Source organism: Syngnathus floridae, chromosome 17 (genome assembly GCF_059516105.1).
Source record: "Syngnathus floridae isolate MCC-2025c chromosome 17, RoL_Sflo_1.0, whole genome shotgun sequence".
Classification (NCBI taxonomy): domain Eukaryota; kingdom Metazoa; phylum Chordata; class Actinopteri; order Syngnathiformes; family Syngnathidae; genus Syngnathus; species Syngnathus floridae.
Genome location: NC_142429.1, coordinates 6879217 through 6904834, shown reverse-complemented (window position 1 = coordinate 6904834; position 25618 = coordinate 6879217). Strand labels below are relative to the sequence as shown.

The following is a 25618-nucleotide window of genomic DNA, read 5'->3' as shown; positions in this document are numbered from 1 at the left end:
AAAATTGTAAATTGATATAAAACGACTCGAGTGAGGCCTTACAGGTAGTGTGACACTCCAATTAATATCCTTTGGTGGTTTTTAAACGCAGCCATAAGCGTGTGAGCTCCTTGCTGACGTCACCTCCACCGAGAGCAGTTCGCTTTGACGTGTCGGTGACTAAAAGGAACGTAACCTTGAGATTTATGACCACATTACTGACGTAAATCATGTTCTCATTTAATTGTAATCTTATGTTTGTGATTAAATGCAAGTTGGTGTAAACTATTGAAAAAATATATATATTTCATTTTATTTTTTTCATCCACTGGCAGTGCGAAGCTTTTAGAAACAAGATGGATGTCGACCTCCAGCCTGGTGGGTGTAATATAAGTTTATACATTTGCGGAATTAACCAAGTTAAAATAAGTAGCAATTTATTGTAATTGATTTGATATTCAGTCACTGTACTTTTTCCAAATAACCGTCATGCACTTGAGACAAATGACAAATTTTTCCCATATGGAAAAAGGTCACAACCTTCATGATGTATCTCAAGTTTAAAAATTTGTTTTATGTGCAGTATTATAAATGTATGTGATGGACATGATGACACCATCTTTAACATTTTAATGACGATTGGCAATATTGTAGACAACAAATCCTTCTTTTTAAAATGTAAATTTAATTTAAATTTACCAAAACTGCACAAGCAAGTTGATGTTGAGTTTCTTCTACCAGTTGCAGGCACCAGAGAATGTTGCTCATGTTTGGAAGATTGTGTGGTGGTGAGAGATTCTGAAGGTATGGTCTTTGGGAACAGAGGACTACCTACAAAGAGACATCATGACCACCTCCCAGATGCTGGAGGCTTCAGAGAGGTAGCATCTGATGAAAGTGTGCCAGCCAAAAGGACCAAGCATATGAGAATAATAACTGGTGTCAAAGCCACCAAGGTATCTGTTAAGGCTTCACTGGCTAAGAGGACCAAACCGAAGACCGGCACCAAACTGCAGACACTCAAAGAGTGTCAGAGGGTCAAAGTTACAAAAGTTCCTGTCAGGGCTAAAGTGGCCAAAAAGACTACACCCAAACCAGAAAGCCTTCTAAGGAATCGAAGGACCACGACCGCCAGGGTTTCGATGAAGGTCAGACCCACTAAGGGGACCAAGCGGAAAACTGGCGTAAAATCTGAGACCCTTGTGAAGAAGCAGAGGTTTGAAACCACCAAGGTGTCTGTAAAGATTGTACCAGCAAACGGGTCCAAACTTAAGGCTGGACCCAGACTACAGACTCGTATGAGGAAGCGCCGAGGTAAATCCAAACCACAGACCCTCATGAGGAAGCACAGATGTAAAACCAAACCAGACGTCCTGATAAGGAAAATAAAAAATAACGCCAATATGAAGACTAGGAATGCAGAAGATAAGGCCCGACTGGAAACACGAATGTGTAATCGAGGTAGTAAAGCCAACCCAGATATCCTTAGATGGAGACAAGAAGGTACAACGGAGACCATGACTACTGTCACCTCAACCAAACGGAGAGCCGACACAAAACTGAGAACCCTTCAAAATAAGCAGCGGATCACAGTTACCGATGTCCTAAAGTCTCAAGGACCCAAACAAAAAGCCAGTACAAAACCAGAGACCCTATCAAGGAGTCAGTGGCTCAAAGCTACCCAGATGTCCATGGTGCAACATGCCGAGAAACGACTTTTGCCTACCGCCTGTCAAGGTAAGCCCCAACAGACTGTTAGTCCGCAAGACATAAGAGGCCTTGACCAGCTTCTGCTTGATCATGCTTGTTGTTTCTCTGCGCAGCCTCGTTAGCTCACAAGTATCAGCAACTCGATAAGATTGGCGAAGGAGGCTTCGGATCTGTCTACGTTGGTTACCGGAAAACTGATTTGTTTCCTGTAAGTAGTCTGTACAAACACTTCACTACATTTTCATAAAATAATGCTGCTGTTAGCTAGTTTGACAAAAAGCTAATGTCATAGCTAAGCTAACATAGCTAGCTATATACTGTTTTTTTTTTTTTGTCGTAAGCACTAAAGACTATGTCCTCTAGGTGGCCATCAAACACATCCCCAAACATGAAGTTAAGATCCTCCCCCTGGTGAGAAGAACCTCAATGGAGGCCTTTTTATTTTTTGTGGATATTTCCGAGCTAGGTTTCTACTTTGCTTCTTCTACTATTGTCTTTTCTCCGATAGAACATAAAAGGGAGGAAACACGACGTCCCCCTGGAGGCGCTACTCATGCTGCAGGCGTCGTGCATCAAAAACGCCGACGGGCAATCGGCCGTCGTGTCTCTGCTGGACAAGTTCGACTTCGACGAAGAGCTGGTGCTAGTCATGGAGAAGCCGGCGCGATCCGTTGACCTCTTCACGTACATTACCAGGTGTCGGCTAGGACACCTCAAGGAGAATGAAGCCAAGGTTTGGATAGGAACCTCTATCATCTTGATATCTGTGTGAGTAATTTGCACCAATCACAAATGACTTTGTCAGAACATCATGAGGCAGTTGGTGGACGCCGCCATCAAAATGCACGCCGTCAACGTCTTCCATCGGGATCTCAAACCGGGAAACATCCTCCTGGAGGCCACCTACGGCGTCCCCCGAGTGCGGATCATCGACTTTGGCTGCAGCTGCTTCGTAACCGAGGAGCCTTATTACGACTACACCGGTGAGTCAGCTCACTCGTCAATTTTTAGCAGCCAGTGGTGCAATTCGTGCTGTTTTATTTTAGGGACCCTCTCCTATGCTCCTCCGGAGTTTGTCCTGAGGGGGTCCTACAGGGCAGGCCCAACCACAGTGTGGCACCTTGGGGCCATGCTCTTTGAGTTATTAGCTGGAAGTAAACAGTTTGACACACTCCTCTTCATCTCCCAGATGCTCCAACTCAATCGAGTTCTTTCCCAAGGTATTACATGAAAAAAAAAAAGTCAGATACAAAACGTGACCTGAAACTCACAAGTATTTGACATCTTTCTCTCCAATCAGATTGCAGAGATTTTTTGCAAATGTGCTTGCAGTGTGATCCGGGGCAGCGCGCCACCCTGGTGCAGGTCCACCAGCATCCATGGCTCATTTGATGCTTCCCATCAACTCATTGTAAACTGTTGAGTGTGTCAATCATATATTTTGATGTGTAGTCAAACACTCTGCATTCCAAACAAATCCTTTTAATGATCACTGGAGCAGTTTTCTTACTGTATTGTTACTGCACGTGACAGAGATCAGTTTTTTTTCCCAAAAGAAAATATGTTGACATGGAAAATAGATGGCCACTTCGAGTTAAAGCCCAGACCCCCTATGAGGAAACTCATTTTGGCTGGTTGTGTCTGCGATCTTCACAGCGTATAAAGAGGAATAGTCCAAAAATGTATCTTGATTGTTGTGCACATCTGCTTATTGCTGCCAAAAAAAGATAAATTATGTGTTAAATGCAAGCACTTCCTCCATGCACACCAAATGTTTATTTTCAATAAAATGTTGAAATCATAATTTCATGAGTGGTAATTATTTAGGGACTCTGCACATCCTTGTGAGTTAAATGGTAGGTACATTTAATGACCATTAATTTTTTTAGAAATTTAAGAAATTCCAAAGGGTTCATACATTTGACATAATTTGGATTCACAAAATTAGCTGGAAAATAAATCAAGTCTAAATAATACATCACGTTTATATTTAAAAATGTTACAAGTATTTTCCATTTTCAATTTCTCAGACCACCTGCAATACCAGCACGGACCACTAGAGGAACGCGGATCACCGGTTGACAATCCCTGCACTAAATCATGAGGTACAAACTGCTTAATTCTTACCATTCTATTTTATTTGCCACGTTTGTATGAAGGTACAACATTACATGGGAGTTATTTTCTTTCTTGCATTATTTATCCTATTTGATAAAGTACAAAATATAGTGCGCTACTTGCACTGAAAAAAAAATTTTTTTAGAGTGGTGGCTGCAACGGATTATATATGTATTTGTAAAAAAAATTAAATGCTTGGAAACGATTTGTTGCTACCAACACTTTTTTTGCTGCAGCTGTACCTAATGTATTGTCCACGGTCCAGCGTAGTCCGACACAGCCCAGTCGTGCCTCGTATTGACTTTTTGTAATAACAGCACAGTTGCCTCTGATAAAGCAAACCTCGCATACTTGAGCACTTTGATTGGAACGTCAATAACAGCTTTCGCAAAGCTCTCAAGCGCATCACGATGAGAAAAGGTGACGGCGCTTCATGTCTTTGTCCAAAGTGGATTGATTTCTGAAGGTCGTGCTCGGCGCCGGTTTAAGTCGCCAGCTTGTGTCACGCCCGTCGGGCCCTTGTTCGAGTCCCGCCGGCGAGTCCGCGCCTTTGACGTGTTTGTGATCGCAGCCCCTTTATGACTCAGCTGCAGCACGCGCAAGCCTCTAAAACACAGTCTCTGCATTATGTGCAAAGGGATCCATGTTTACACTCAAGAAATAAGCATAACGACGGGCCCGTTCTGCAGGCAACAGCAGCAACATGAACGTCGACAAGTTTCACCCGTTTCCATTTCTTCCCACTAACATCCACCCTGGTGAGTTACAAGCAACGGAAGTGCTAATCTTTAAAATTGCATTGGAGAAATAGGTTTCATCATATGTTTAGGATCATGCCGGAACATAAAAGAGTTTTGTAATATAATATTCCCAAATAGTAGCATGTGGCTTATAGGCATGCAAATGATCACGGTGCAAAAAACTGCAACTTGTTTCAAAATGTTAAACATTTAGATTTTAAAATAAAAATATGGAATATTTTGTCCGTCCTTACAATTTGATATCTCTTAGTTACAGAAGCTCGAGACTTCACCCCCTTTATGGAAGGCTGCGTGCTGTTAAAACCTGACACTAAGGCCATCAGAAATGGAGCGATGCCCATGAGGAGATTTTGTGGCACCATTCCAATCGTTGGCGAAACCAAGCAGCCGGGACAGGAGCTGGCGCAAACTATACCGGAGACCGTAGATCAGATTTCCCAGAAGGTGGTGCCGGTTAAGAGGACCAAGTGGCAGACAACCCCAAAACAAGACATCCAACCCAAGGAACAGAGACCGGAAGTCGCTGAGGTTCCGGGGAATGTTCTTCAGGTCAAAAGGACTAGTAAACGAAAAGCAGTAATAAAACCTGAGTCCCTCACCAAGGAGCAAGGACTGGACCTCATCGAGGTCTCAGCCAAAGGGTTGCCCGCTAAAAGGCAGAGACGCAAGTCCAACGCTAAAGCGGATGTCCTCGCCAAGGAACCCACCACCGAGTTGTCCGTCAAGGCCCTGCTGGCTAAAGTCCTAAACAGCAAATACAGCGCAAAACCCGAAGTGGCCGTCGTCGCCAAAAAGCCTCAGGTAGAAGTTGCCGACGTGTCCGTCAAAGCTCTGCTGGCCAAGCTGACCACCAAGAGGAAGTCCAGCGTGAAAGCCGAAGTCCAAAAACAAACCAGGCAACCCGTGAAGAATGTCGCTCAGAAGTCCGCCACCCTCCCGGCTTGTCCTTGCTGCCCGCCCGCCTTGCAACCGGCCGACACCACCCGAAGTAAGTTCAGAACTTTGTAAAGTCACAATCCAGTACTGCATTTGAATTCCTCCCAAAAAAAAATCAATCTGTCTGCTCTGAGGTAAGCAAAGTAAACCTGATCTTTGTCTTTGCAGCATTGTTTGTGCAGAAGTATCAGCAGCTAGAAAAGCTCGGAGAAGGAGGCTTCGGATCGGTATACGCCGGATTCAGGAAAAGCGACTATTTCCCAGTAAGTGCGCTTTTACGAAACCCCCTACCATCGTTCCCCGTAATAACGATTTGACTCTATCCCGTAGGTGGCCATCAAATACATCCCCATCGAAAAAGTGGAGAGCGTCTTTTTGGTGAGTGTGCCAGCCTTGCCCAACATGCTTAAAAATTCAAACAGAAGCAAACCTATGTAAAAAAAATTATGAAATCCTGACAGTCAATATTTCTTCATTTGTAGTACATCAACGGAAAAGTCCAGAAGGTGCCCTTAGAAGCATGGCTCATGCTGCAAGCATCCTCGTTAAAAAACGCTGACGGCTCCTCCGCAGTCGTCCTGCTGTTGGACACGTATGACCTAGAAAAAGAGCTGGTTCTGGTCATGGAGAGGCCGGTACCTTCCGTGGACCTCTTCACGTTCAGGACTAAATACAAACTTGGGCCGTTGGAGGAGTATGAAGCAAAGGTAAAGAAATTCTTATGACTATTTTTTATTTTTTAAGTGGCTGATAAAACTCTTTTGTTTACGTTTGTCAGAACATCATGAAGCAGCTTGTGGACGCCGCAATCAAAATGCACGCCGTCAACGTTTTCCATCGAGATCTGAAGCAGAGGAACATCTTGCTGGAGGCCACTTTCAGTCTCCCTCGAGTACGCCTCATAGACTTCGGCTGCAGCTGCTTCGTGAACGAAGAACCTTATCGAGAATATGCCGGTAAAGCGGGAGAAACCGAATGGAAAAAAAAAATCATCACCAAGGATTATCTTAAGAACCATAGCCCGAAATATTCTTTGTGTTTACCTACAGGAACCTTACGGTACGCCCCTCCAGAATATGTTTTTAAGCGGCCGTACAAGGCCGGCCCGGCCACCGTTTGGCAGCTAGGCGCGCTGCTCTTCGAATTACTGGACGGAACGGAACGTTTTGATACACTCATGTTCCTCTTTAAAGGCCTCACGTTGAACCGAGTACTATCTCAAGGTAAAAGTTATCTTAGTAGACCTTTAAATGTTTAATTGGGATTTGGAAAACTGGGGACAGATCAGTGATTTTAATTTACACTTCAGGGGTGGTCTTATTGTTTCCAAACGTTGTGAAATGCTCTATAAAGTTGATTATTTTCTCCATCACTGCAACTAACAACCTATTTTGTTCCCCGCAGATTGCAAAGACTTCCTATGGATTTGCTTAACATCAGACATGGAGCAGCGAGCCACATTGGAGCAGATGCAATGGCATCCGTGGCTACTCTGATTCCACACCAAAATGATAAAGACTTTAGCCTGTGTTGCAAGACTTGTGCAGGCAACTATGAACAAAGTGTGGCCTTTTTAAAAGAAAATATTTTTTACATAAAAACAAGATGTCTCCGGAAGCCAAGAAAGAGGACAAACTTGGTGCATTCAAGTATTTATGCTGGCATAACTACACGTATCATTAAACGTTTGAACTGTCGTGATCCATGTAAAAATATTTTGAATAACAGTCCGGAATGTGGATATTTATGTTTCCGAGTGGACGTGAAAGCGTCATGTCTCCCCTTAATGCGTTTCATTTTTCCAAGTGAACGTGGATGCATCATTGCTCCACCCCTAACCGGGCTGGAAAGCTAAAGCTAACCATCCGCAGCTGCATACCAGCACGCAAGCAGTACACACCCGGCGCATTTCATCCCCCCTCGCTTTTAAACCCCATCGAGAACAACTGCAACTGTCAGCTGGGTGGTCCAACTCTTACGATTTCATTTGTGGATCTTATTTCGTTGACAACTTCACCTCAGGACTTGCTGTTAGTGGACTAGCTAACGACACTTGGCTAAAAACTCCTGCTCGGGTAAGACTTGACTGGCCCGTCCTGTTTTAACCACACTCTGTTCACAAGTCACTATTAAATTGAGAATTTTAATAAGGGCGTCAGTTGTAATTCATGTTTGTGTTTAAATCGGCGTGTTGGGCTTTCCGATTTCCGTTAGCGCGCTAGCTCTGACATGACAGGTGAGAAAGAGCATTTTATGGAAATACATGGATTCGAAAGCATCTACAGATGTGCTTTGTTTGGGTTCGCTTATGTAACAAAAGAACGCTCATCGCCTCTTACATTCTTTTTTGTTGTTTAGCAGCGGACGACCCCCCGCGGAACCCCTCCTGGACTTCTATTCCACTTCTCTGATGTGTGGATTTGTGTGTCCACACCCTGGCGCTTTAAGACAGCTCTCGAGCTCGTCTGAAGCACCACAGTCTCACTGTCAACTACAAATCCAACCCACCTGCTCATAGGACCACCACTGTCTCAACAACCCCCCCTCCCAGAAAGACAATGCCTCTGGGTCTGGGAAGAAGAAAGAAGGCGTCCCCCCTGGTGGAAAATGAGGAAGCGGAGCCCATCCGCGCCGGTCTCAACGTGGATGGTTTGAATGGAAGCGGAGTGGTGGGCTTAGGAGAAGGCGCTGCCTCGGAGGGTTTGCCTCCGCCGCCAAGTGGCATGCGGCCGCGCCTCATCTTCCACACGCAGCTGGCCCATGGCAGCCCCACCGGACGCATCGAGGGCTTCAGCAACGTGCGGGAGCTCTACGCCAAGATCGGCGAAGCCTTCGGGATCCCTCCGGCGGAGGTGAGTCGCCACGTGGACCTTTTATATCAAGACCTGAGCAACATAAGCATTTTCCTCTTCCTCTGCAGGTGATGTTTTGCACATTGAACACTCACAAGGTGGATATGGACAAATTGTTGGGGGGGCAAATTGGGTTAGAGGACTTTATCTTTGCCCACATTAAAGGCCAAAAGAAAGAAATTGAAGTGTTCAAAGGGGAGGATGCACTTGGCTTGACCATCACTGATAATGGAGCCGGTTATGCTTTCATCAAGGTGAGGTGCTTTTTTTGAAAAGTTCTCTCCAGTAAAGTGGAAAAAAATAGAAGATTCCACTTTTTTTGTTTTTTTTATACCCACCCAACTCGTGCAGAGAATCCGCGAAGGCAGCATCATCCATCAGATCCAGGTGATCAACGTGGGCGACATGATCGAGTCCATCAACGGCCATCGCCTGATTGGCTGTCGGCATTACGAGGTTGCCAAGATGCTCAAGGAGCTGCCCAAGGGCAAGGACTTCACCATCAAGCTGGTGGAGCCGCTCAAAGCCTTCGGTAGAGCTGACGTGGATTTTATCTTCCCGTCTGTGTCCTGTGTGTGTGTAACTGAGTGTTTACTATGTGCAGATATGATCAGCCAGCGATCTGGAGGCTCCAGGTCATCATCCGGGGTCCAGCTAGGCACCGGCAGGGGAACCTTACGGTTGCGTTCTAAGGGTCCCGCTACCGTAGAGGAAGTGGTGAGCTTGCAGTGAACTCTGACGAGTTGACATTTTCTCAATTGTGTATTTTGAGCGTGTAATGTTTTGGTTTGTCACGCCTTCTTCAGCCCTCGGCATTTGAGGAAAAAGCCATTGAGAAGGTAGACGACCTCCTGGAGAGCTACATGGGCATCAGAGATAGCGAGCTGGGTACGTCCACTGTAGGCTATCGTCAAGTCTTGCTAACATTTAAGAGACATTTTTGGAAGCTAATTCTCCTGCTAATTTATATTGAATTTTGGAAGCCTAATTTGAAACTTTTCCCTCCAGCGGCCACCATGGTGGAGCTGGGAAAGGACAAAAAGAACCCAGACGAGTTTGCCGAGGCTCTCGACGAGACGTTGGGAGACTTCGCCTTCCCGGATGAGTTTGTCTTCGACGTGTGGGGCGCTATCGGCGACGCTAAAGTCGGACGGGTGTGAGCGTCACATGGCTTACCGAGGGAGCCTGACGGACTTGTGTGTGTGGTCACTACTTGGGAACTCAACACAAATGGTTTGTTTTTATTCACTATACTGTTTAACTCCTGCTGTTTGCCATTTTTGTCTTTGGTAGAGACTTTTGTGACAAAGAGGTGGAAATCAAGTGCATTTATTTTTATTTTACCTCGTCTTCCTATGGTTCCCATCTATAAAGGGGTGTCAGGGCCACCCTGGAAAGTTCAAATGTATTTTCTCTGATACATCTCAAATCATCTTTCCCCATTGAAATGAATGGAAATGCCACTAATCCGTTCCAGCGTCACAAAAATCACAGTAATTTAAAGATTCGTCTGGTTTGTTGCATGCAATTTATGTGTGTATGATTTTCACATAAATCTGGTAGTGCAATTATTATTCTTTTTGAGTGTGGCCCTAGCATTCCTCGGCAGGTGTGAAAGAATATGCGTGTGTAAGCATGAAGACGAGCCTCGCGAACGTGCATGCCGCACACTGACTACTGCAGGGTTGAGAAATCTTTTCCCTATCAAGCCGCCATTTCAGTCCCTCAAGGGCCACGCATGTCTTAAATGTTCAATTTGTTTTGTTAATGTTTCCTATTTACTTTGTATGTGTGTCAACTTGCATGGTGGGCCATGTATTGGTTGCCCCTCCCCTTCCACACACACACAAATCGATGTTATATGGTGTTCGGTGGCCCGAGACAACAGAGGCTCTGTTGTATTGGCAGTGTTGTGTTTATTCCGAGCCTCTCTACTTGCTTTATTATTTTTTTGACAAGCATGTTTTAATTTTTATTCATCAACTTTGCTGTATTTGACTTCCTAAGGAGAAGTGGGCTGTCAAAAAGGTCATAATGTTAAGTGTAGCTTGCCTAGCGGTAGTGTTTGAGTCGCACCTTCTATTGTGGTGACTGCGGTATTACTTTTCATGACACTTATATTGTATAAAAAAAAAAAAGCAGTGTTAGGTTACTTGCTTAGGTTCAGAGATGCAGTTTAGTTGCTTTGCTGGTTTTTTTTTTATGGCTAGTGTTTTTATATAAAGTGATAAACATGACAGCGCTGTGGAAGTAAAGGAATTTAAGTTATAAAAACTTTTTTCTTTTCAATATGAGTTCATATAGGAGGAAGGTCTACTAGGAATGACTTCTGTTATGCGTCTTCTTGCTGTTTGGGGAAAAACATGCTCTTATGTGTGGGCAGAATTCTGAAGCCATTTTGTTATTCACACTTTGGAGATGATGTTACTAAACACTGACTGCAGCAAACGTGACTTTGTATGGCACTCTTCATGGCTAATTATAATGCAGTTCTAATCAAGATCACATGGTTGGTGTTTTTGCTTCAGTTTCTTTCTCACCATTTTGGAAACAATTCGTTTTTTTTCTGGTCAGGTTGACAGTGTGCATCACATGACCATGTGTTGCTGTTTCCACCTAAAAAAATAAAGTAGCCAATGAGGGCTTTTCCCAAACCTGTTTTTCGAGTCCCTGTAGTTCAAAAGCCCCTGTTGCCGTAAACCCAGCCTAGTCCACTCTCGGCAGTTTGAGGATCGCATTATCTAAGCCATGGCGTCACGCCCACGCGCTTCCTCCCAACCCGGGAAGCTTTCCTTCCTGCAGACCTCCAAGGCGAACACGGCCCTGCGACCGAGGGCCGTGTCGTCGCGCTCCAGTTCCGTGCTGGAAGAGGAGCTGTCGTGCCCGGTGTGCTGTGAGATCTTCAAGGAGCCCGTGGTGCTCAAGTGCAGCCACAGCTTCTGCCGGGCTTGCCTGCAGCAGTTTTGGAACAAGAAGAAGGCCCGCCGCGAGTGCCCTATCTGCCGCAGGAAATGCTCGCTGACCGAGCCCACCGTCAGCTTGGCCCTCAAGAACGTGGCTGACACCTTTCTGGTGGAGCAGCGGCGCCGGGCGGACAGCGCGGGGGCTACAGGACTGAACGGCCACTGGGATGAGGAGCAGCAGCAGCAGGTGGTGAGGTGTGATTCCCATGGAGAAGTCCTCAAGCTCTTCTGCCTGGATGACTTGGAGGTCCTCTGCTGCGTGTGCCACACCTCCAAGAAACACCACGGTCACAGAGTGTGTCCTCTGGAAGAAGGTGCGCACGATTGTAAGGTAGGTCTGGTGCTAGTGACAGATTTTCTTGTGTCTTTGGCCGTATTTTCATATTTTGGGGATTTCATTTGACCTCTTATGATTCATCACTATCAATGTGTTTTGTATGTTTGTTATGCTTGAGCAACTATAAAATATTTATTTTTTTTGCTTGTTTTGTATTTCATAAGGTTCAAATGCAAGACTATGAAATGTGTCATCACCCTTACACCTGTCTATTCTTTGTCATGTCATGGTGTCGCCCTCAGGAAGAGCTGAAGAAGGATCTGATCCCCTTAAAGAAGAACCTGCGGCGCCTGTATGAGGCCAAGCAGGAGTGTGATGACACAACTGTGCACATCAAGGTATCAACAAACAGAATGCTTTGAAAACAATCCAACGTGATGAAAGATGTTTTTGCAGGTGAATAATAGACAACAGATTTTTTATGCATGTTTTTGTTTTATAGAAAAAGAAAGTGTGGGCAACATTTAAAAAGTAATGACAAAATGATTCAATTAAAATTGCACAAAATGGAAAAAAAAAGTGTCAAAAGAAAACATTCTTAAACAATTTAATGTAGTTCAAAGTTAAATACAACTCAACTCTACTGAGACAATGATTCAATCAGACACCACTAGAGGGAGCTTTTGAGCCACTAGTTCAAATTTACTGAACCGGACACAATTTGGAGTCGTAATCTATGTTGTTGACTCATTTGTTTATGTTTCAGAACCAAACTCAGGCCACTGAGCAGCATATCAAAGAGGAGTTTCAGCAGCTGCGTGACTTCCTACAAAAGGAGGAAACAACACGGCTGGCCGTCGTGCAGCAGGAGGCGGAGGAGAAGCGAGACCTGGTGAAGAAGAAGGCCGACAGCATCACCAGAGACATCCTTACCTTCTCGCACGCTGTCATCGCCGTGGAGAATGAGATCGCGTCCGCCGACGCGCGCTTCCTGCAGGTGACTTTACGTTTTGCCGATTCATCTGCAAGCCGAGCGGACAAATAAAGGGATACTGTCATTAAAAGAATGTTAGAAATCGATTCATACTTGAATGTTTTTTCACTTTTCATTCCAGAACTATCCCAACACGAAGAAAAGGTAAGCGTGTTTATATTCCTGACGATGCCATAACCACTTTAACCCGATTGTGTTGTGTGTGTGTTAGAAGATTTGAATGTTATTTTTTTTCGGATGGTTCAAAGGGCAGAGATTCAAGTGAAGGATCCGGGAAAAGTGCCTGGAGCGCTTCTCAACGTGGCAAAGCACGTCAGTTCCCTCAAGTACCACATTTGGGCGAAGATGGTGGCCATGGTCCAATACAGTAAGCACATTGCAATGCTTTATTTATGTAGAGCAGGGCTATTTTCTTGTTACCATGACAACCAGGGGTGGAGCTTGTTTAATTCAACTTGCAGAAGCAGAGCGTGGGAGAAAAATGGGTGGGCAATCTGTGCGGAGATAATTAGTAAATTAGCCACATTTTTACATAACTCATGTTTGAAAATTATGCTCATTTTTTTTCTTTTAGCACCCATCACCCTGGATCCCAACACGGCGTATTCGTGGTTGTCCATCTCCAAGGACCTCACTTGCGTGGCTAACAGCGGCTCCCTCCAGCAGCTCCCAGATAACCCGGAGCGGTTCGGCCACTTTGTCTTCGTGTTGGGCTCCGAAGGCTTCACGGCGGGCCGCCACGCCTGGGAGGTGGAGGTGGGAGACAAGGAAGACTGGATGCTTGGGGTGGTCAAGGAGTCCATTGACAGGAAAGGCCGCATCTCCGGCTGCCCCGAGGGCGGTTTTTGGATGATCTCACACTACGAGGGTGAGTACTCGGCCATGACCAGGCCCAGCACCACCTTGCGCGTGGAGGGCGAGTTAAACAGGGTCAGGGTGCAGCTGGACTATGACGCCGGCGAGGTGATCTTCTCCAATCCGGTCAGCATGACAACCATCTACACATTCACCGACTTCTTCACAGACAAAATGTATCCGTTCTTCTGCCCTGGGGCAAATATCAACGGGAATAACCCCAACCCGCTCAAAATCTGCCCTGCTACTGTAGCGGTGTGGAACAGCGCCACATGGTGAAGGAACCAAGTCCATGTTACCACCTGGAGGTACACAGTTACCCCCAAACGTATTGGAATAGCTCGCAAGAGCAATCCCAAGGTTTTGGGAGGTAATCTTGCTGTTCCAAAACTTTGAGGAGATTCTACTTCCCTCTCTCAGTATCACCTTAATGACCAGAAAATAATATTCAATTAAACTATCGTACAACAGCTCATGTACGTAGTTTTGTCATTTATATAAGTGATTCCTCTGCCTACCACTAGGGAGAGCAACCCCCAACACACACACTTCCTGAGCTGTCTCAGAAAGTACAGCCGCTGCTGGGCCTTCTTCCGGACAGTCTATGTGGCCGGTCCATTTTAGGTCCCAAGAGATTATGGATCCTAGGAACTTGAAGGTGAGGGGTGGAAGTGGTGAAGGGTCTCTCCTGGTCCACTTTCATCTCCACGGCCTTGAGCTGGTTCAACTCCAGGTGGTTTTGGCCACACCAGTGGACCAGTCGCTCCACCTGTCTGTACGCAGTCTCGTCTCCGTCCCGGATCAGTCCGATGAGAGTGGTGTCATCCGCATACTTCAGTAGCTTCACAGAAGAGTCGCCTGAGGAGCAATTGTTGATAGAGAGAATGGTTAGCATTTAAAGCCCTGCAGAAGAATTTACTTACTGGCAGAGAAGAAACAAGTCCAACCTGAGCTTGGGCAGCCTCAACGACAACCCTGCAGACACAAGCGGCCTTACTGGAGGTGCGGAGTTTCCCTATTGTTTCCCTTCTGGTTTCCTTTTCCCGGAATGGACTAAATTATGAGTCTCATGTGGAGGTGTCAAAAATCATCAGACTCGGAATGCCTTTTATTTTTCATTATACATAGTATAACAAGATTGGAACAGTACAAAATAAAACAAAGTATATAGAAAAAAATAAAGTAAGGAAAATATGATAGATGTTGCACTATATATACAGGACTGTCTCAGAAAATTTGAATATTGTGATAGTTATTTTCTGAAATGCAATTAAAAAAAACAAAAATGTCATACATTCTGGACTCCTTACAAATCAATTGAAATATTGCAAGCCTTTTATTTTAATATTGCTGATTATGGTTTAGTTTAATGCATGTCAGAAAATAAAGAACTTCATCACAATATTCTAATTTTCTGAGACAGTCCTGTATACCAGTGTTTCCCAACCTTTTTTCATTCAGGGCACACCTTTTCATTGGAAAAAATCTCGCGGCACACCGCCAACAAAAATCTGTTAAGCTCCTATATTAAAATCAGTTGTATTACAACGAAAGATGTAGAGTCCTATTCCTATATATGTATGGAGAGCCGAATAATTTAATAGAAATAAATACTTAATATTCTTTAAATTGTATTCCTTTTTTTAAATAAAAGTGAGTTTTTTTTTAAAAGGTTTTAGACAGTGTAAGAAATAAACAATTTAAAGTGATTGTGATTAAAATAAAAGTCAACGTGATTTTGTTTACTGTTTTAGACTACCGTAAAACCTATGAAATCGATTATCATTTCTCTGGTTTTGCTGGTGTTTAATGCAAGGTTGTTCTCTGAGCACCAGGCTGCCAACCTCAGGACTTCCTCTCTGGAGGCAGCTAAGTCATCCTTGGAGATGAGACTGACCACTCTGGTGTCATCCCAGAACTTGACGGTCAGATTTTGTCTGTGGGCTCGTTGTCAGTCTTGAGCATAGAGTCAGTAGAAGAGGCTAAGCACACAGCCCTGAGGGGTCGATAATGAATTGATGAATCAACAAACATCGATTATCAAATGAATCTCAAATTTTGATGATCATATTTGATAATCAAGTAATCCATAATTTTCCTCTATAATTTCATACATTTTTTTAAACAAAACAAAAAAGCCTTACTTGGACAGCATCTTTATCTTTTCTTTTTTCCTGGAGGGGAATAAATTATGAGTGTCATGTGGAGGTGTCAAAATAAATCGATTAATCAACAAACATCAATTATCAAATGAATCTCAAATTTTGATAATCATATTTGATAATCAAGTAATCCATAATTTTCCTCTATAATTTCATAAATGTTTTTAAACAAAACAAAAAAGCCTTACTTGGACAGCATCTTTTTCTTTTCTTTTTTCCTGGTGGGGAATAAATTATGAGTGTCATGTGGAGGTGTCAAAATAAATCGATTAATCAACAAACATCAATTATCAAATGAATCTCATATTTTGATAATCGAGTAATCCATAATTTTCTTCGGTCAGCCAAAGTAATTTTCCTTTAAAATAAGTATTGCATATGGCTTGTTGGGTGGCGCCCGCCTGTCAACTTGCTCTGTGCTGTTTCCGCTGTCATCGCCAATAACTTTACTGAACAAATGAAGAAAAGTTTTATATTACCTCATGTACTTCCTGCACAGGACCACGACCGCGATCACGCCTACAACCACAGCCACGACCCCCGAGATTATGCCTGCTACACATACAGTCATCGTTATCAAGGGGTGGGACTCGTTTTCATCCGTGGCATTTCATGTCAGACCAGTCCCATACTCACCATTCTTTAAAGTATCATTGGCAATAGGATGAGTTACATTGGGCTGACTACTGGCTCCGGGCGCTCCTAACATGCAGATCACAGTTTTGAATTGTTAGATAGGCGTAATTTTAGGCATTTCATGACTCAGACCAGTTCCAAACTCACCATAAGTACAACAGAAATCTGTGCTGTATTCAGGTATCCCCTGAAACACAAAAGACGGTACAATTGACCACGATAGAATCCACGGTTCAAAAAAATCACAAATTTACAGACAAGTTTAAAACAAAATGGAAATAGCATAACTTACATTACAATTGTGGTACACTATTGAACCGTTAATGCAGTGGTTTAAGAAAATACCACTCTCATTCATAGATCTTGTGAATGTTTTATCGATGTCAAAGCTGGGCGGATTCTTGCTGTAGTCGGCATGGCCAATAGTAGTCTGTTAGCAAACAGAACATTGAAGATCAAGATCAGTTTCAGATCGATACATAAAAACAACAATAACATAAGAGATAAGTTTGAAATCCAAATACCTCGTCTTTCAGTACGATCACTTGACCCCCTGGGGAACATTTATCAAACTTGTGGTAACAGCCTTCGTTGCCTTGAATTTCACGGCAAGACACTTCATCCTGCACAGAATCTACGAGAAGAATATTTCGTCATTCCCCTTAAATCAGGGGAGTCAAACTCATTATTTCCACGGGCCGCATTGTAGTCATAGCTCCTTTCGGAAGGCCATTATGACTGTCAACCCAAATAAATGTATGAGCACCTCATATTATATCCAGTAAAAGCTACAAAACAAACTGACAAATAACTCGTTTTCAAATCAGACGAGTAAAAACTGGTCAAATAAATAAAAAAAGGTATTAAATGGGAGGACAATTTGCACTTCTAGTAATGACATGAATTTGATGCACAATTTGTCTTCGCGGGGCACATAAAATGATGTGGCGGGCCGTATCTGGCTCCCGGGCCATGGCATCCATCATCGAACCCGCACCCTCCTAACTGTGAGGCGGACGTGCGCATGCCCAGTGTGCTCAGTGCCCCACCGAGCCGCCTCCGTCAGCATCTATTGCTAATGATTAGCAACACAACAAATACATGAAAACCTACCTTGGTTTGCAAAGTAAAGCAACAAAAAAAGTGCAATCATCTTTGGTCTCTTTTATAAAGCAGTTGATTCTGAGACGTCTTCGCTCGAGCTCGCTCTTCGGGCCGAACACAGACAGCCAAACTAGGAGAACTATGAAAGTGACGGAAGTGGAGTTAAAGGCTGCCGGCGAATTGTCACGTCCGGTTTTCGCAGCGGAGAAATCACGCGAGCACAAACCTATCAAAAATAAATCATTTAAAATAATTATTATTTTAAATAATTATTTTAAATAATTGTTCTGAATTACAACCACTTCAGGGTGTGCCCTGCCTACTCCCCGATGACTACTGGGAGAGGCTCCAGCACGCACGCGACCCCCGTGGGGTCAAGCGGTATAGAAAATGTATGTATGGATGTTTTGAACTAAAATCTCAATTATTTTAAATAATTGTTCAGAACTAAAATGTCACTAACTTTGAGATCAAGATCAACCAAACAGCGTGGAGTAGCTTGTTCTTCATCTATCCAGGCGCCTTAAGAATCAAGCGACTGTGTTCACTTAAGACAGGGGTCACCAACACGGTGCCCGCGGGCACCAGGTAGCCCGTGAGGACCGCATGAGTCGCCCGCAGGACTGTTCTAAAATTAGCTCAAATAGCGGCACTTGTCAGTGAGCTGCATCTATTTATTTTACAGTCAAACCTCGGTTTCTGAACGTCCCGGTTCTCGAACAAGTCGGAATTTGAATAAAAAATTCGAGATTTTTTTGCTTCGGTTGTTGAACAAAATTCAAAGGTCGAACCTCACTAGATGAGCCGGGAGGACCCGAGAAAACCCGACCGCGCGGCCCGGATGCCGACTGAATCTGTGGTTATGGTATTTTCGTTGCTTTGAGGATTGTATTAACCCCTAATCATGCCTCAAAAGAAAGCAAGTGGGAGCAGTAAAGCCATCCTAAAACACAAAGACGCTCTTAAAGTAATGCGACACTGAGCGCCGGCGCGCTGCGGTTGCGCGATCAGACCAAATAAAGCTCCCCGTGCACTGAGGTCCACCTAAATTTTGGAAAGTACATCAGGACTTTAAGAATATTTTCTAAATTTCAGCGACGGCTCTGTCACAATAATGCGACCAGCGCGGTGCAGTTGCGCGGTCGGCGACGCGCTACGGTTGCGCGTTCGGCGGTGCGCTGCAGTTGCGCGATCGGGCAAAAATGCGCAAATGAAAAAAATGTTAAAAAAAAAAAAAAGAAAGGGGGGGTTTCTTTTAGTCTTGGAACGGACTAAATTTTTTTCTATTGCTTGTAATGGGAAAAATAGATTCGGAATTCGACCGATTTGCTTCTCGAACCGTCTTCTGGAACAGATTGTGGTCGAAAACCGAGATTTGACTGTATTTTTGCTATTCTTGTTAAAATCACACTTACATGAGAACTGGAAATAACAATGATAAAACAAAGTGATAGCTAAATTGAGCAAATTGGCTATTTCAGAAGTGTGTGTCAAACTGGTAGCCCTTTGCCTTAATCAGTACCCAGGAAGTAGCTCTCGGTTTAAGAAAGGTTGGTGACCCCTGACTTAAGATGTTTAAAAATATATTAGCCTACTTTCACTGAAGAAAATAACTACAATTTCACTTCAACTCAAAGTATGGACAATTTTAGGCTTGACTGTATTTTTAATGGCACGAAATGAGTTAGCTGTTGTGGCTGGCCACCTTGCACTTGAGTCCAGCAAATAATATTCAATTAAACTATTGTAAAACAGTTCTTGTATGTAGTTTTGTAATTTATTTAAGTAATTCCTCTGCCTAAAGAGTATGACCCTTTGCATCAGCAATGTTGGTTATTTGTTAATTCCAAATAAATAAAATGCTGACGTCATTCATTTAATTACATTTTTTTAAATCAACAATAGATGGCGCTAGCTTGTTTGGACACAGCAGAACGCCGCGCATGATACGGAATATGGAAATCACGAAGAAGAATGAGCGGCTTCTGATGTCGCACGCTGGTTGATGTGCCCAAAAGTTTGATAAAACTGGTAAAATGTATTTCTTCCACACCACTCAGTTCAAGTGTGTGTTCAAGTAATGAAATATAACGAATTTTAATGTTGCACACCTTGATAAACCACGTGACGTTTAAAACAGGTGCCATCTGATGTGCCAAGCTAGAGCAAAATGTTCGTCTGCTAGTTTAACAACAGTTGCTAATAAACGCTCAAGCTCACAAAAAGGGTAAGTGAATTTAACGTTTTAGGGATTATTTATAAAATATGATATTTTCTTGTGAATGTTCACTTAAATGTGATAATATTAAGTGATGTTTCGTTGAGTCCCGCCTTTCTTCGTGAGCGTACGACATCACGACTGACTAGAAAGTAAGTCACCATGGCTGCTCATTAATGGCCGACGTCATTGGTTGACCAACATCTTTCTCATGTGCTCGCTGTAGTTTACGTCTGGCCATAAATATTTTACTTCCAGTTTTTCCACACCAGACCTTTGCTGCATTCTAAGCTGAAACTACCTTTTTAAATTAATACTTAAAAAATGTACCTCCACCCCAACCCCCCTCCTCTTTGCAGAACTTTAAGAAAAAAATGAGAATTCAGTTTCATCTGTCAAAGTTTTAAAGTCATCTGTCAATTCTTTCTGTTTAGGCTACATTTGATTATAAACTGACTAAAACTCTCCAAGACAACCTGACAGAAATGGAATGCACAGAAGCAAACTAAAGAAAGACAAGTTGACCAACTTTAATATGTACATGTTCGTTTTAGAATGGCACTAAAGCTACAGCAACCACATAGCTGCACCATTCATTGAGTGGGGAAATGGCACATTCAGAGGTTCGGACGTGTAAAGAGCCAGCAGACCCTTTGTGAACATATTGTATCGAAACAGTGCAAAACCAAATGTGAGCATTTGCGGGGCTCACTTTTGTGATTTCACAATGGGAGGGGGGAATACAAAAAAGAGAAGGAAAACTCAATGTGAGTACACCGCTAATAAAACCCAACACCACTTAATGTGACAAAAACACACACACACACACACACAAAAAAGTCCCTTCACTTCCAGTTGGCAGCTGATTCTGGGTTACATCGGCAGTTTTCATTCTCCTACACGCACACATGCTTGCAAATATTGACCTTTTCACCATGATGTCAAACAGAACGAGATTTTATCATTGTTTTCAATTCCGCTCAGTGGTAGTCAGTCACTTTCTGCTACCAGAACCCTTGTGAATTTTGTTTACAAACATTATGAAAAGGTCTACACTACATGGACGTAAGTAAGTATTGAGGCACACATTCGACCCCCATAACTGTTCATTTTCTATGAGCCCATGAAGGTATGCGTGATGAATCCATCCACGGATATGCTGTCCCAATACTTTTGTCCATGTAGTGGCATATGCTGCAGTACAAAAACATGCACATACGTAGAAATAAATACATAGTTTTTCCTTTCACATTAAATGCACTTCTGTGTCCCGAAGTCTTTGAAAATTTGGAAGGTGCAAGACTGAAACGTCCGCAGCGTTCTAAGACGAGCTGCACGAACATCCGCCGTGGCTAAGCTAGAGATTTGACGCCCATCTGGGTGCATCGCTCTCGCTTCTCTCAAGAGTGAGTTCTTCAGTGTATCACTTTTTTTTTTGTTTTGTTATTTTTGTTCATTCATGTCTCACAGGTGGGTGCTGTCTTGGGGGTCGAACTTGTGGCTCTCTGCCAGTCCGGCACTGCACTTCCTGCCGCTCCCTTGATTGGGTACCAGTGAGAGGGGGTCTGGTCTGATGAGGTACCTATGGATGGGAAACAGACCGGTAAGGATCTTGCCCGGATAATACTATAGTACACTACATGCAATTCAGTCATTTTGAACTGAATAGCTGTAGGGAGTGAACAAGTGTAATTAACATGGAAAACAGTAGAGGCCACTGTTGCCCTTGAAAAGTTATTTTAAACAACAACAACAAAAAAATCCAGCCTTTATTTTAGCATCCAAAATGCTGTCTCTCCATCATACCTGACCACCCATCAAGTGTAAAATTGAATAGCTAAGTAAATCTTTTGCTAGCTGCAGCTTATTTCTAAAAATTTAATATTTTTTCATTTCTGGCACTGATAGCATAATGACCAGTCCATGATTTGACAAGCTTGACTTTGTGAAGGTCCCGAAGCCCTTTCTCGCATGTGGCCGTTGGACTACACTAGCTATTGGGGGACTTCCCCACCTAATGCAGGATCACCACTGTCATTAGTGTACTCACACAACATCGTGCACCTCCAGTCTGGTGTCTGGAGAGGGGTTGATAAGGATGTACGACAGTCTGTTGCCTTGGTCCGTCATGCCATCTGAAATAGGAACAAAGAAGCAGGTGAAGTGGGGAATGAAGTGGACACCAGTAGTGGGGAAATCCACTTGCACACTAAATAAACGCGGAGTAACAAATGGAGTATTTACAAGCAGCGCTACTTAAAGTGCTGCAGACTTACTGAAGCCAGTGGGAGAAAGACCCAAATGCTTCATCCTGGTCCTCACGAGGGCATTGAGTTCCTGCCTCTCCGATCGCCGGAAGAGTGTCAATCTCTGCTGGCTGATCCTTTCGGCCGCGCTGCCAGCGCCGCCCTTGGCCCCGCTTGAGCTCCGGCCCCCCTTCCTGCTCAGGCGCCGCGCCCACTGCATGCTCTTCCTGCGGAGCAGCGGGTGGTCCGAGGAGTGGGACGAGGTCGAGAAGGGCTCTGAGGAGGTAGAGTTGCGATGAGCGCCACTTCGGGACAGCAGGGGCTCCCTGGGTTCTCTGGTGTCCTCGTAGTCTTCCACTGTGATGGATACCTGCGACTGATATTTATTGACACACTCAAGTCAAGGATGGTCCATGCTTTTTGCGTGATATGACGGATTGAGTCAGAATAGCAGCTGACCTCTGAAACTGGAAGCTTGTGAGCTTCTGTTCTGTAGATGCCAATAGGAATGTCCCCTGTGGAGGAGCACAGCTTCTGGTAGAGCCTGCCGTACGTCCGTATCCACAGGTCATCCTCTGTGATTTTCATCTACGAGACAAAACATTGCGGTCTTTGTCTGATCCATTTGTGACCAGCCGGCGTTGCTCTCTTACAGCGCAGAGGAACCCTGAACCGGGCATGGAGTCGAGGCCCAGCAGCAACCTGGTGATGGAGATCATGTAATCCTTGACGAAGGACTGTCCAAAGTGAGGTAACGTTAAAAAGTTGGATTGTAGTCTTTTTTTCCACAATGAGTTAGTGAAACATTGAATATTTTCTTTTTACCTGGTAGAGGAGTGTGTCTAGCATGCTAACGCTGAAGACTTTGCCTGCTGCGAAGGGCAGGCGGAACATAAATACCAGGTTGGATCCTCTCTCCCTTTCCTTCTGCAGGTAACGTGCGCCCACACACACAAACGCAAGCAAACACTTTTTCTGCTTAATCTTGACGAGACGAAATAAACAGCGTCGGAATTTTCTTGATTTGCATCTGCATGATAACGATGCACATTTGGCGCGTATGTGCAGAAATATTATAAGCCTTACATGTCGGTCACATTTACCTTTTCCAGCTTGGACAGCGCTTGAGAGTAGTGGTCTTTGACTTTGAACTGCATGAAGCGCATGTTGGCCGGGTGTGTGAGCTCAGTGATAATACTCAGCGCTGGGAACAGTCTGGATGCATAAAGACAAAGATGGCAACAGTCGAAGTTTTTTTCGGAAGTTGAGCAGCTACCAGGTGGGCAAAGCAGACCTGAAGAGGGTTTGGACGTTGACGATGGTCTTTGCGTCAGCCATGTAGTCTTCCTCGGCGATCATGGAGCTCTCCTTGTCAACCACCACCATGGTGTCTGCAAACGTCACTCCACACCGCAATAGGCTGTCTAAACTTTTGGGAGCGTAAATAATAATAATACAGGTGAGATGGAAAATCTGCTATGCAAAGTGTGGCACCATTTGTCTAAATAATTTGAACTAAACTGATCCTAAATTTTAAAATCTGATGAGACCTTTGATGTGCCTTACTTGTCCATAGAGCCCACTGTGTAGAAAACCATTGGGAACCAACAGATCGCCTCCAGGAAGTCAGCCTCGGGTCTAGACCAATCAAAACAAAAACGTGTCAGTGTTCCTTCAGCGATGCAAACACTCCCGCTTGCCAATTTAAATGAATTTGGCACAGTGCTACTCTGGAGCGGCTCATGGTTTTATAGCCTTTTAGCCCAGCTATTTTTGTACCCTACTAGCCACAAATGTAGCATTGTGACCTGAAAGCCTTTCACAAATCATGTTTACTGTGGCCAAAAATAGCTCGCTTATTCTTCTCCCCTACCGGAGAAGACCACGTTTTACCACCCTGCGCAACTACGATTTATAGAATGGCCGTTATGCTCATAACACCCTTTCTGAGGAGCATTACAAATCCTCTTCGCTTAAAATCCAGCCACACCAAAAAGCCCAAACCAAGAAAACCATCTCACATGCTCTCCAGAAGCAGTACGATGGGATTCAGCTCCTTTCTGGGTCGATAGTAGGCCCGAAGAGGTACGATGAAATTGTAAAGGCCGTTCCCCGCGCTCTCTGCTGACACGATGATTAATTTGTTTTTGAAGCCGTAGGAGCGGGCATCTTCGAATGGGATATGGTGACAAGCCTGTTGGAGAACGAGCATGCTGTCAGTCAATGTCGAAGGGACGGTCATCTGTTTCAAGTGCTTACCTTGTCCATGCGTAGGCAGCAAAAAGGCATCTTTTCTTGTAGAAGGTGGCAAAGAGCAGGAGAACTACCAATGTACGGCGAGTTGAGCGGGTAACCCTTCACCCACCTGGCCCGCACAGACACAGTCAACCTTGAACAACCGTAACCGGCCCAAACTGCCCATTTCAAATACTCACTCGCAGTGTCGACCCCACCAGTGGGCGCTCTCGTCTTTGTCGCTGTCGTCCTTGCTCTCCTCCCCTCCCTCGTCTTCCGACTGGTCTCCCAGCAGGTCAAAAGCAGGGCTGCTCACGCCGTCCACCAACTCCAAGACGGGCGCAATGCTGTGCCGCCTCTCTTCAGCGGAGTCACTCAGGGCGGGTAAGGCCAACGTGTTGGCCCCGCTCATCTCCGTCCTGGAGCTGCTTCGGCTTCCTCTCCCGCTGCCGGGACCCGCGCTGCCCGGGTCTGGACCTTCCGGGCTGCTGTCGCTGGAATCCTGAAGGTCGATGGCTACCGTGCCTGAAAACGACAGAAAGACACAGCAATGAATCAAGGTGTGGTGAAGCGAATAATTCCTCTGCGTGTCAACGGAACCCATCGATAGAAGCCAAGTGAGTAAATGTAAACCAAGCCTGGCTCACTTACCCATGCTGGCGATAATGCTGTGCACCGGCAGGCGGGTGAGTCCGTGGTAAATGCTCTGGTGAACCCCCCTGGCATTGCTCCCCACGCTGCCCCACGACGGCTCCCTCTGGCCACGGACAAATGCCGAGTTCTCCTCTTTGGAGATGTTGATGTAGAAGCAAATGTCAGAGGCTCCCATGATATGACAGGGTCCGGGGTTCAGCAGGATGTTGCTGGTGTCCAGCCTGCGTACTCCGATCAGACACACTCCGTACCTGTTGCCACGGAGACAGTTCAGCTCTCAACTTCATCCATTTGGGGGGGCTTTGACTGTCACTTACTTTTTGTGAGCATGAAAGGAGGCAAATGTGAAACTCTTGCCCTGGTATTCCCCGAAGAATTTACTCTCTTCCAACCGAATGTGATGCACCTCATTGGCCGAGCAGCGGCGGTAGGTTCGATGCCACTGGTCGGCAGCGCAGGCCCCGCCTTCCCTGCGAAACAAAGAAGACGATCAATTGGCCGTGCCGTCTGAGATTGACCTTTTTAAGAGTTAAACGCAAAGCTTCCAGCGCAGCCACTGTGGTCGGAAGGATTTTCCACTCAAGCCTGGAGAATTAACGTCTCTGTCAGAACACTGTGATCAATACTTCAATCTGTACACGGGGAAAGATCGGCAGCCTGTCGGAACAACAGAGCCCACGTACGTGTAGAACACGCTAAGTGGACAGCCGTGTTCTCAGGGGCTTTAGATGTTAAGGCCACCGAGGTGATAACAGGAAGCAAGGCTGTGGGGGCAGTGTGAATGTGGGTGGCCTGTGACAAAAAAAAAAAAGCCTTCTCAACCAAGTCTTTAAGCAACTGCAGTTGGCGGAAAATTGATTAACTCAATTCATTACAGTGCACCGATGCCAAAAATCCTCAAATGCATGCGTACACAAA

General features: G+C 44.7%; 6 protein-coding genes and 1 long non-coding RNA gene across 27 annotated transcripts in view; 5 read left to right on the top strand and 2 right to left on the bottom strand.

Annotated features, from left to right (window-relative positions):
• The first annotated feature begins 199 nt into the window (after positions 1-199).
• Positions 200-3493, top strand: LOC148384030 (uncharacterized). 2 transcript variants are annotated; one of them, XM_088356836.1, is made up of 8 exons: positions 200-357; positions 721-1716; positions 1803-1897; positions 2053-2100; positions 2198-2422; positions 2495-2672; positions 2736-2909; positions 3022-3493. In XM_088356836.1, the coding sequence occupies exons 1-8, from the start codon at positions 336-338 to the stop codon at positions 3024-3026; spliced, it is 1743 nt and encodes a 580-aa protein (XP_088212962.1). In that variant the 5' UTR covers positions 200-335; the 3' UTR covers positions 3027-3493. The 2 variants fall into 2 exon arrangements, with proteins under 2 accessions (XP_088212962.1, XP_088212961.1); XM_088356835.1 differs by having other exon boundaries at positions 2990-3493.
• A 771-nt stretch (positions 3494-4264) lies between these two features.
• On the top strand, positions 4265-7205 carry LOC148384029 (serine/threonine-protein kinase pim-3-like). The gene is made up of 8 exons (XM_088356837.1): positions 4265-4565; positions 4819-5556; positions 5673-5767; positions 5835-5882; positions 5987-6211; positions 6283-6460; positions 6554-6727; positions 6909-7205. Exons 1-8 carry the CDS (start codon positions 4511-4513, stop codon positions 6998-7000), a joined length of 1605 nt encoding a protein of 534 aa, XP_088212963.1. The 5' UTR covers positions 4265-4510; the 3' UTR covers positions 7001-7205.
• On the top strand, positions 7026-11010 carry gipc1 (GIPC PDZ domain containing family, member 1). The gene is made up of 7 exons (XM_088356843.1): positions 7026-7579; positions 7863-8356; positions 8425-8610; positions 8708-8888; positions 8961-9073; positions 9163-9244; positions 9365-11010. Exons 2-7 carry the CDS (start codon positions 8063-8065, stop codon positions 9514-9516), a joined length of 1008 nt encoding a protein of 335 aa, XP_088212969.1. The 5' UTR covers positions 7026-7579; positions 7863-8062; the 3' UTR covers positions 9517-11010.
• Positions 11011-11054: 44 nt separating this feature from the next.
• On the top strand, positions 11055-14998 carry LOC148384027 (E3 ubiquitin-protein ligase TRIM39-like). The gene is made up of 6 exons (XM_088356839.1): positions 11055-11650; positions 11899-11994; positions 12363-12593; positions 12712-12734; positions 12839-12957; positions 13165-14998. The coding sequence occupies exons 1-6, from the start codon at positions 11105-11107 to the stop codon at positions 13722-13724; spliced, it is 1575 nt and encodes a 524-aa protein (XP_088212965.1). The 5' UTR covers positions 11055-11104; the 3' UTR covers positions 13725-14998.
• On the bottom strand, positions 14518-17542 carry LOC148384026 (uncharacterized). 2 transcript variants are annotated; one of them, XM_088356844.1, is made up of 9 exons: positions 17357-17542; positions 16768-16877; positions 16536-16673; positions 16391-16430; positions 16244-16309; positions 16087-16162; positions 15796-15825; positions 15590-15619; positions 14518-15441 (listed from the first exon to the last, which is right to left on the bottom strand). In XM_088356844.1, exons 1-9 carry the CDS (start codon positions 17394-17396, stop codon positions 15372-15374), a joined length of 600 nt encoding a protein of 199 aa, XP_088212970.1. In that variant the 5' UTR covers positions 17397-17542; the 3' UTR covers positions 14518-15371. The 2 variants fall into 2 exon arrangements, with proteins under 2 accessions (XP_088212970.1, XP_088212971.1); XM_088356845.1 differs by having other exon boundaries at positions 16087-16159.
• A 1751-nt stretch (positions 17543-19293) lies between these two features.
• The window catches only part of LOC148384024 (uncharacterized), a 27955-nt gene continuing 21630 nt past the window's right edge, over positions 19294-25618 (top strand). For 11 of the 18 annotated variants that reach the window (XR_015853582.1, XR_015853589.1, XR_015853581.1 and 8 more), the window contains exons 1-5: positions 19294-19574; positions 20842-20971; positions 21036-21168; positions 22467-22562; positions 22644-24663. This is a non-coding gene — a long non-coding RNA (uncharacterized LOC148384024). The remainder of the gene's footprint in view (positions 19575-20841; positions 20972-21035; positions 21169-22466; positions 22563-22643; positions 24664-25618) is intronic. The other 7 variants (XR_015853587.1, XR_015853585.1, XR_015853588.1 and 4 more) reach the window with 7 other exon arrangements.
• Positions 20081-25618, bottom strand: part of kcnt2b (potassium sodium-activated channel subfamily T member 2b) — a 24252-nt gene continuing 18714 nt past the window's right edge. Inside the window, exons 17-30 of one of the 2 annotated variants that reach the window (XM_088358911.1) lie at positions 25018-25170; positions 24698-24951; positions 24247-24571; positions 24071-24176; positions 23833-24005; positions 23378-23449; positions 23106-23240; positions 22915-23026; positions 22637-22738; positions 22465-22548; positions 22271-22399; positions 21842-22187; positions 21616-21700; positions 20081-21147 (exon numbers count right to left, since the gene is read on the bottom strand). In XM_088358911.1, coding sequence (XP_088215037.1) covers positions 21030-21147; positions 21616-21700; positions 21842-22187; positions 22271-22399; positions 22465-22548; positions 22637-22738; positions 22915-23026; positions 23106-23240; positions 23378-23449; positions 23833-24005; positions 24071-24176; positions 24247-24571; positions 24698-24951; positions 25018-25170 — 2194 coding nt within the window. In that variant the 3' untranslated portion in view covers positions 20081-21029. The remainder of the gene's footprint in view (positions 21148-21615; positions 21701-21841; positions 22188-22270; positions 22400-22464; positions 22549-22636; positions 22739-22914; positions 23027-23105; positions 23241-23377; positions 23450-23832; positions 24006-24070; positions 24177-24246; positions 24572-24697; positions 24952-25017; positions 25171-25618) is intronic. The other variant, XM_088358912.1, reaches the window with a different exon arrangement.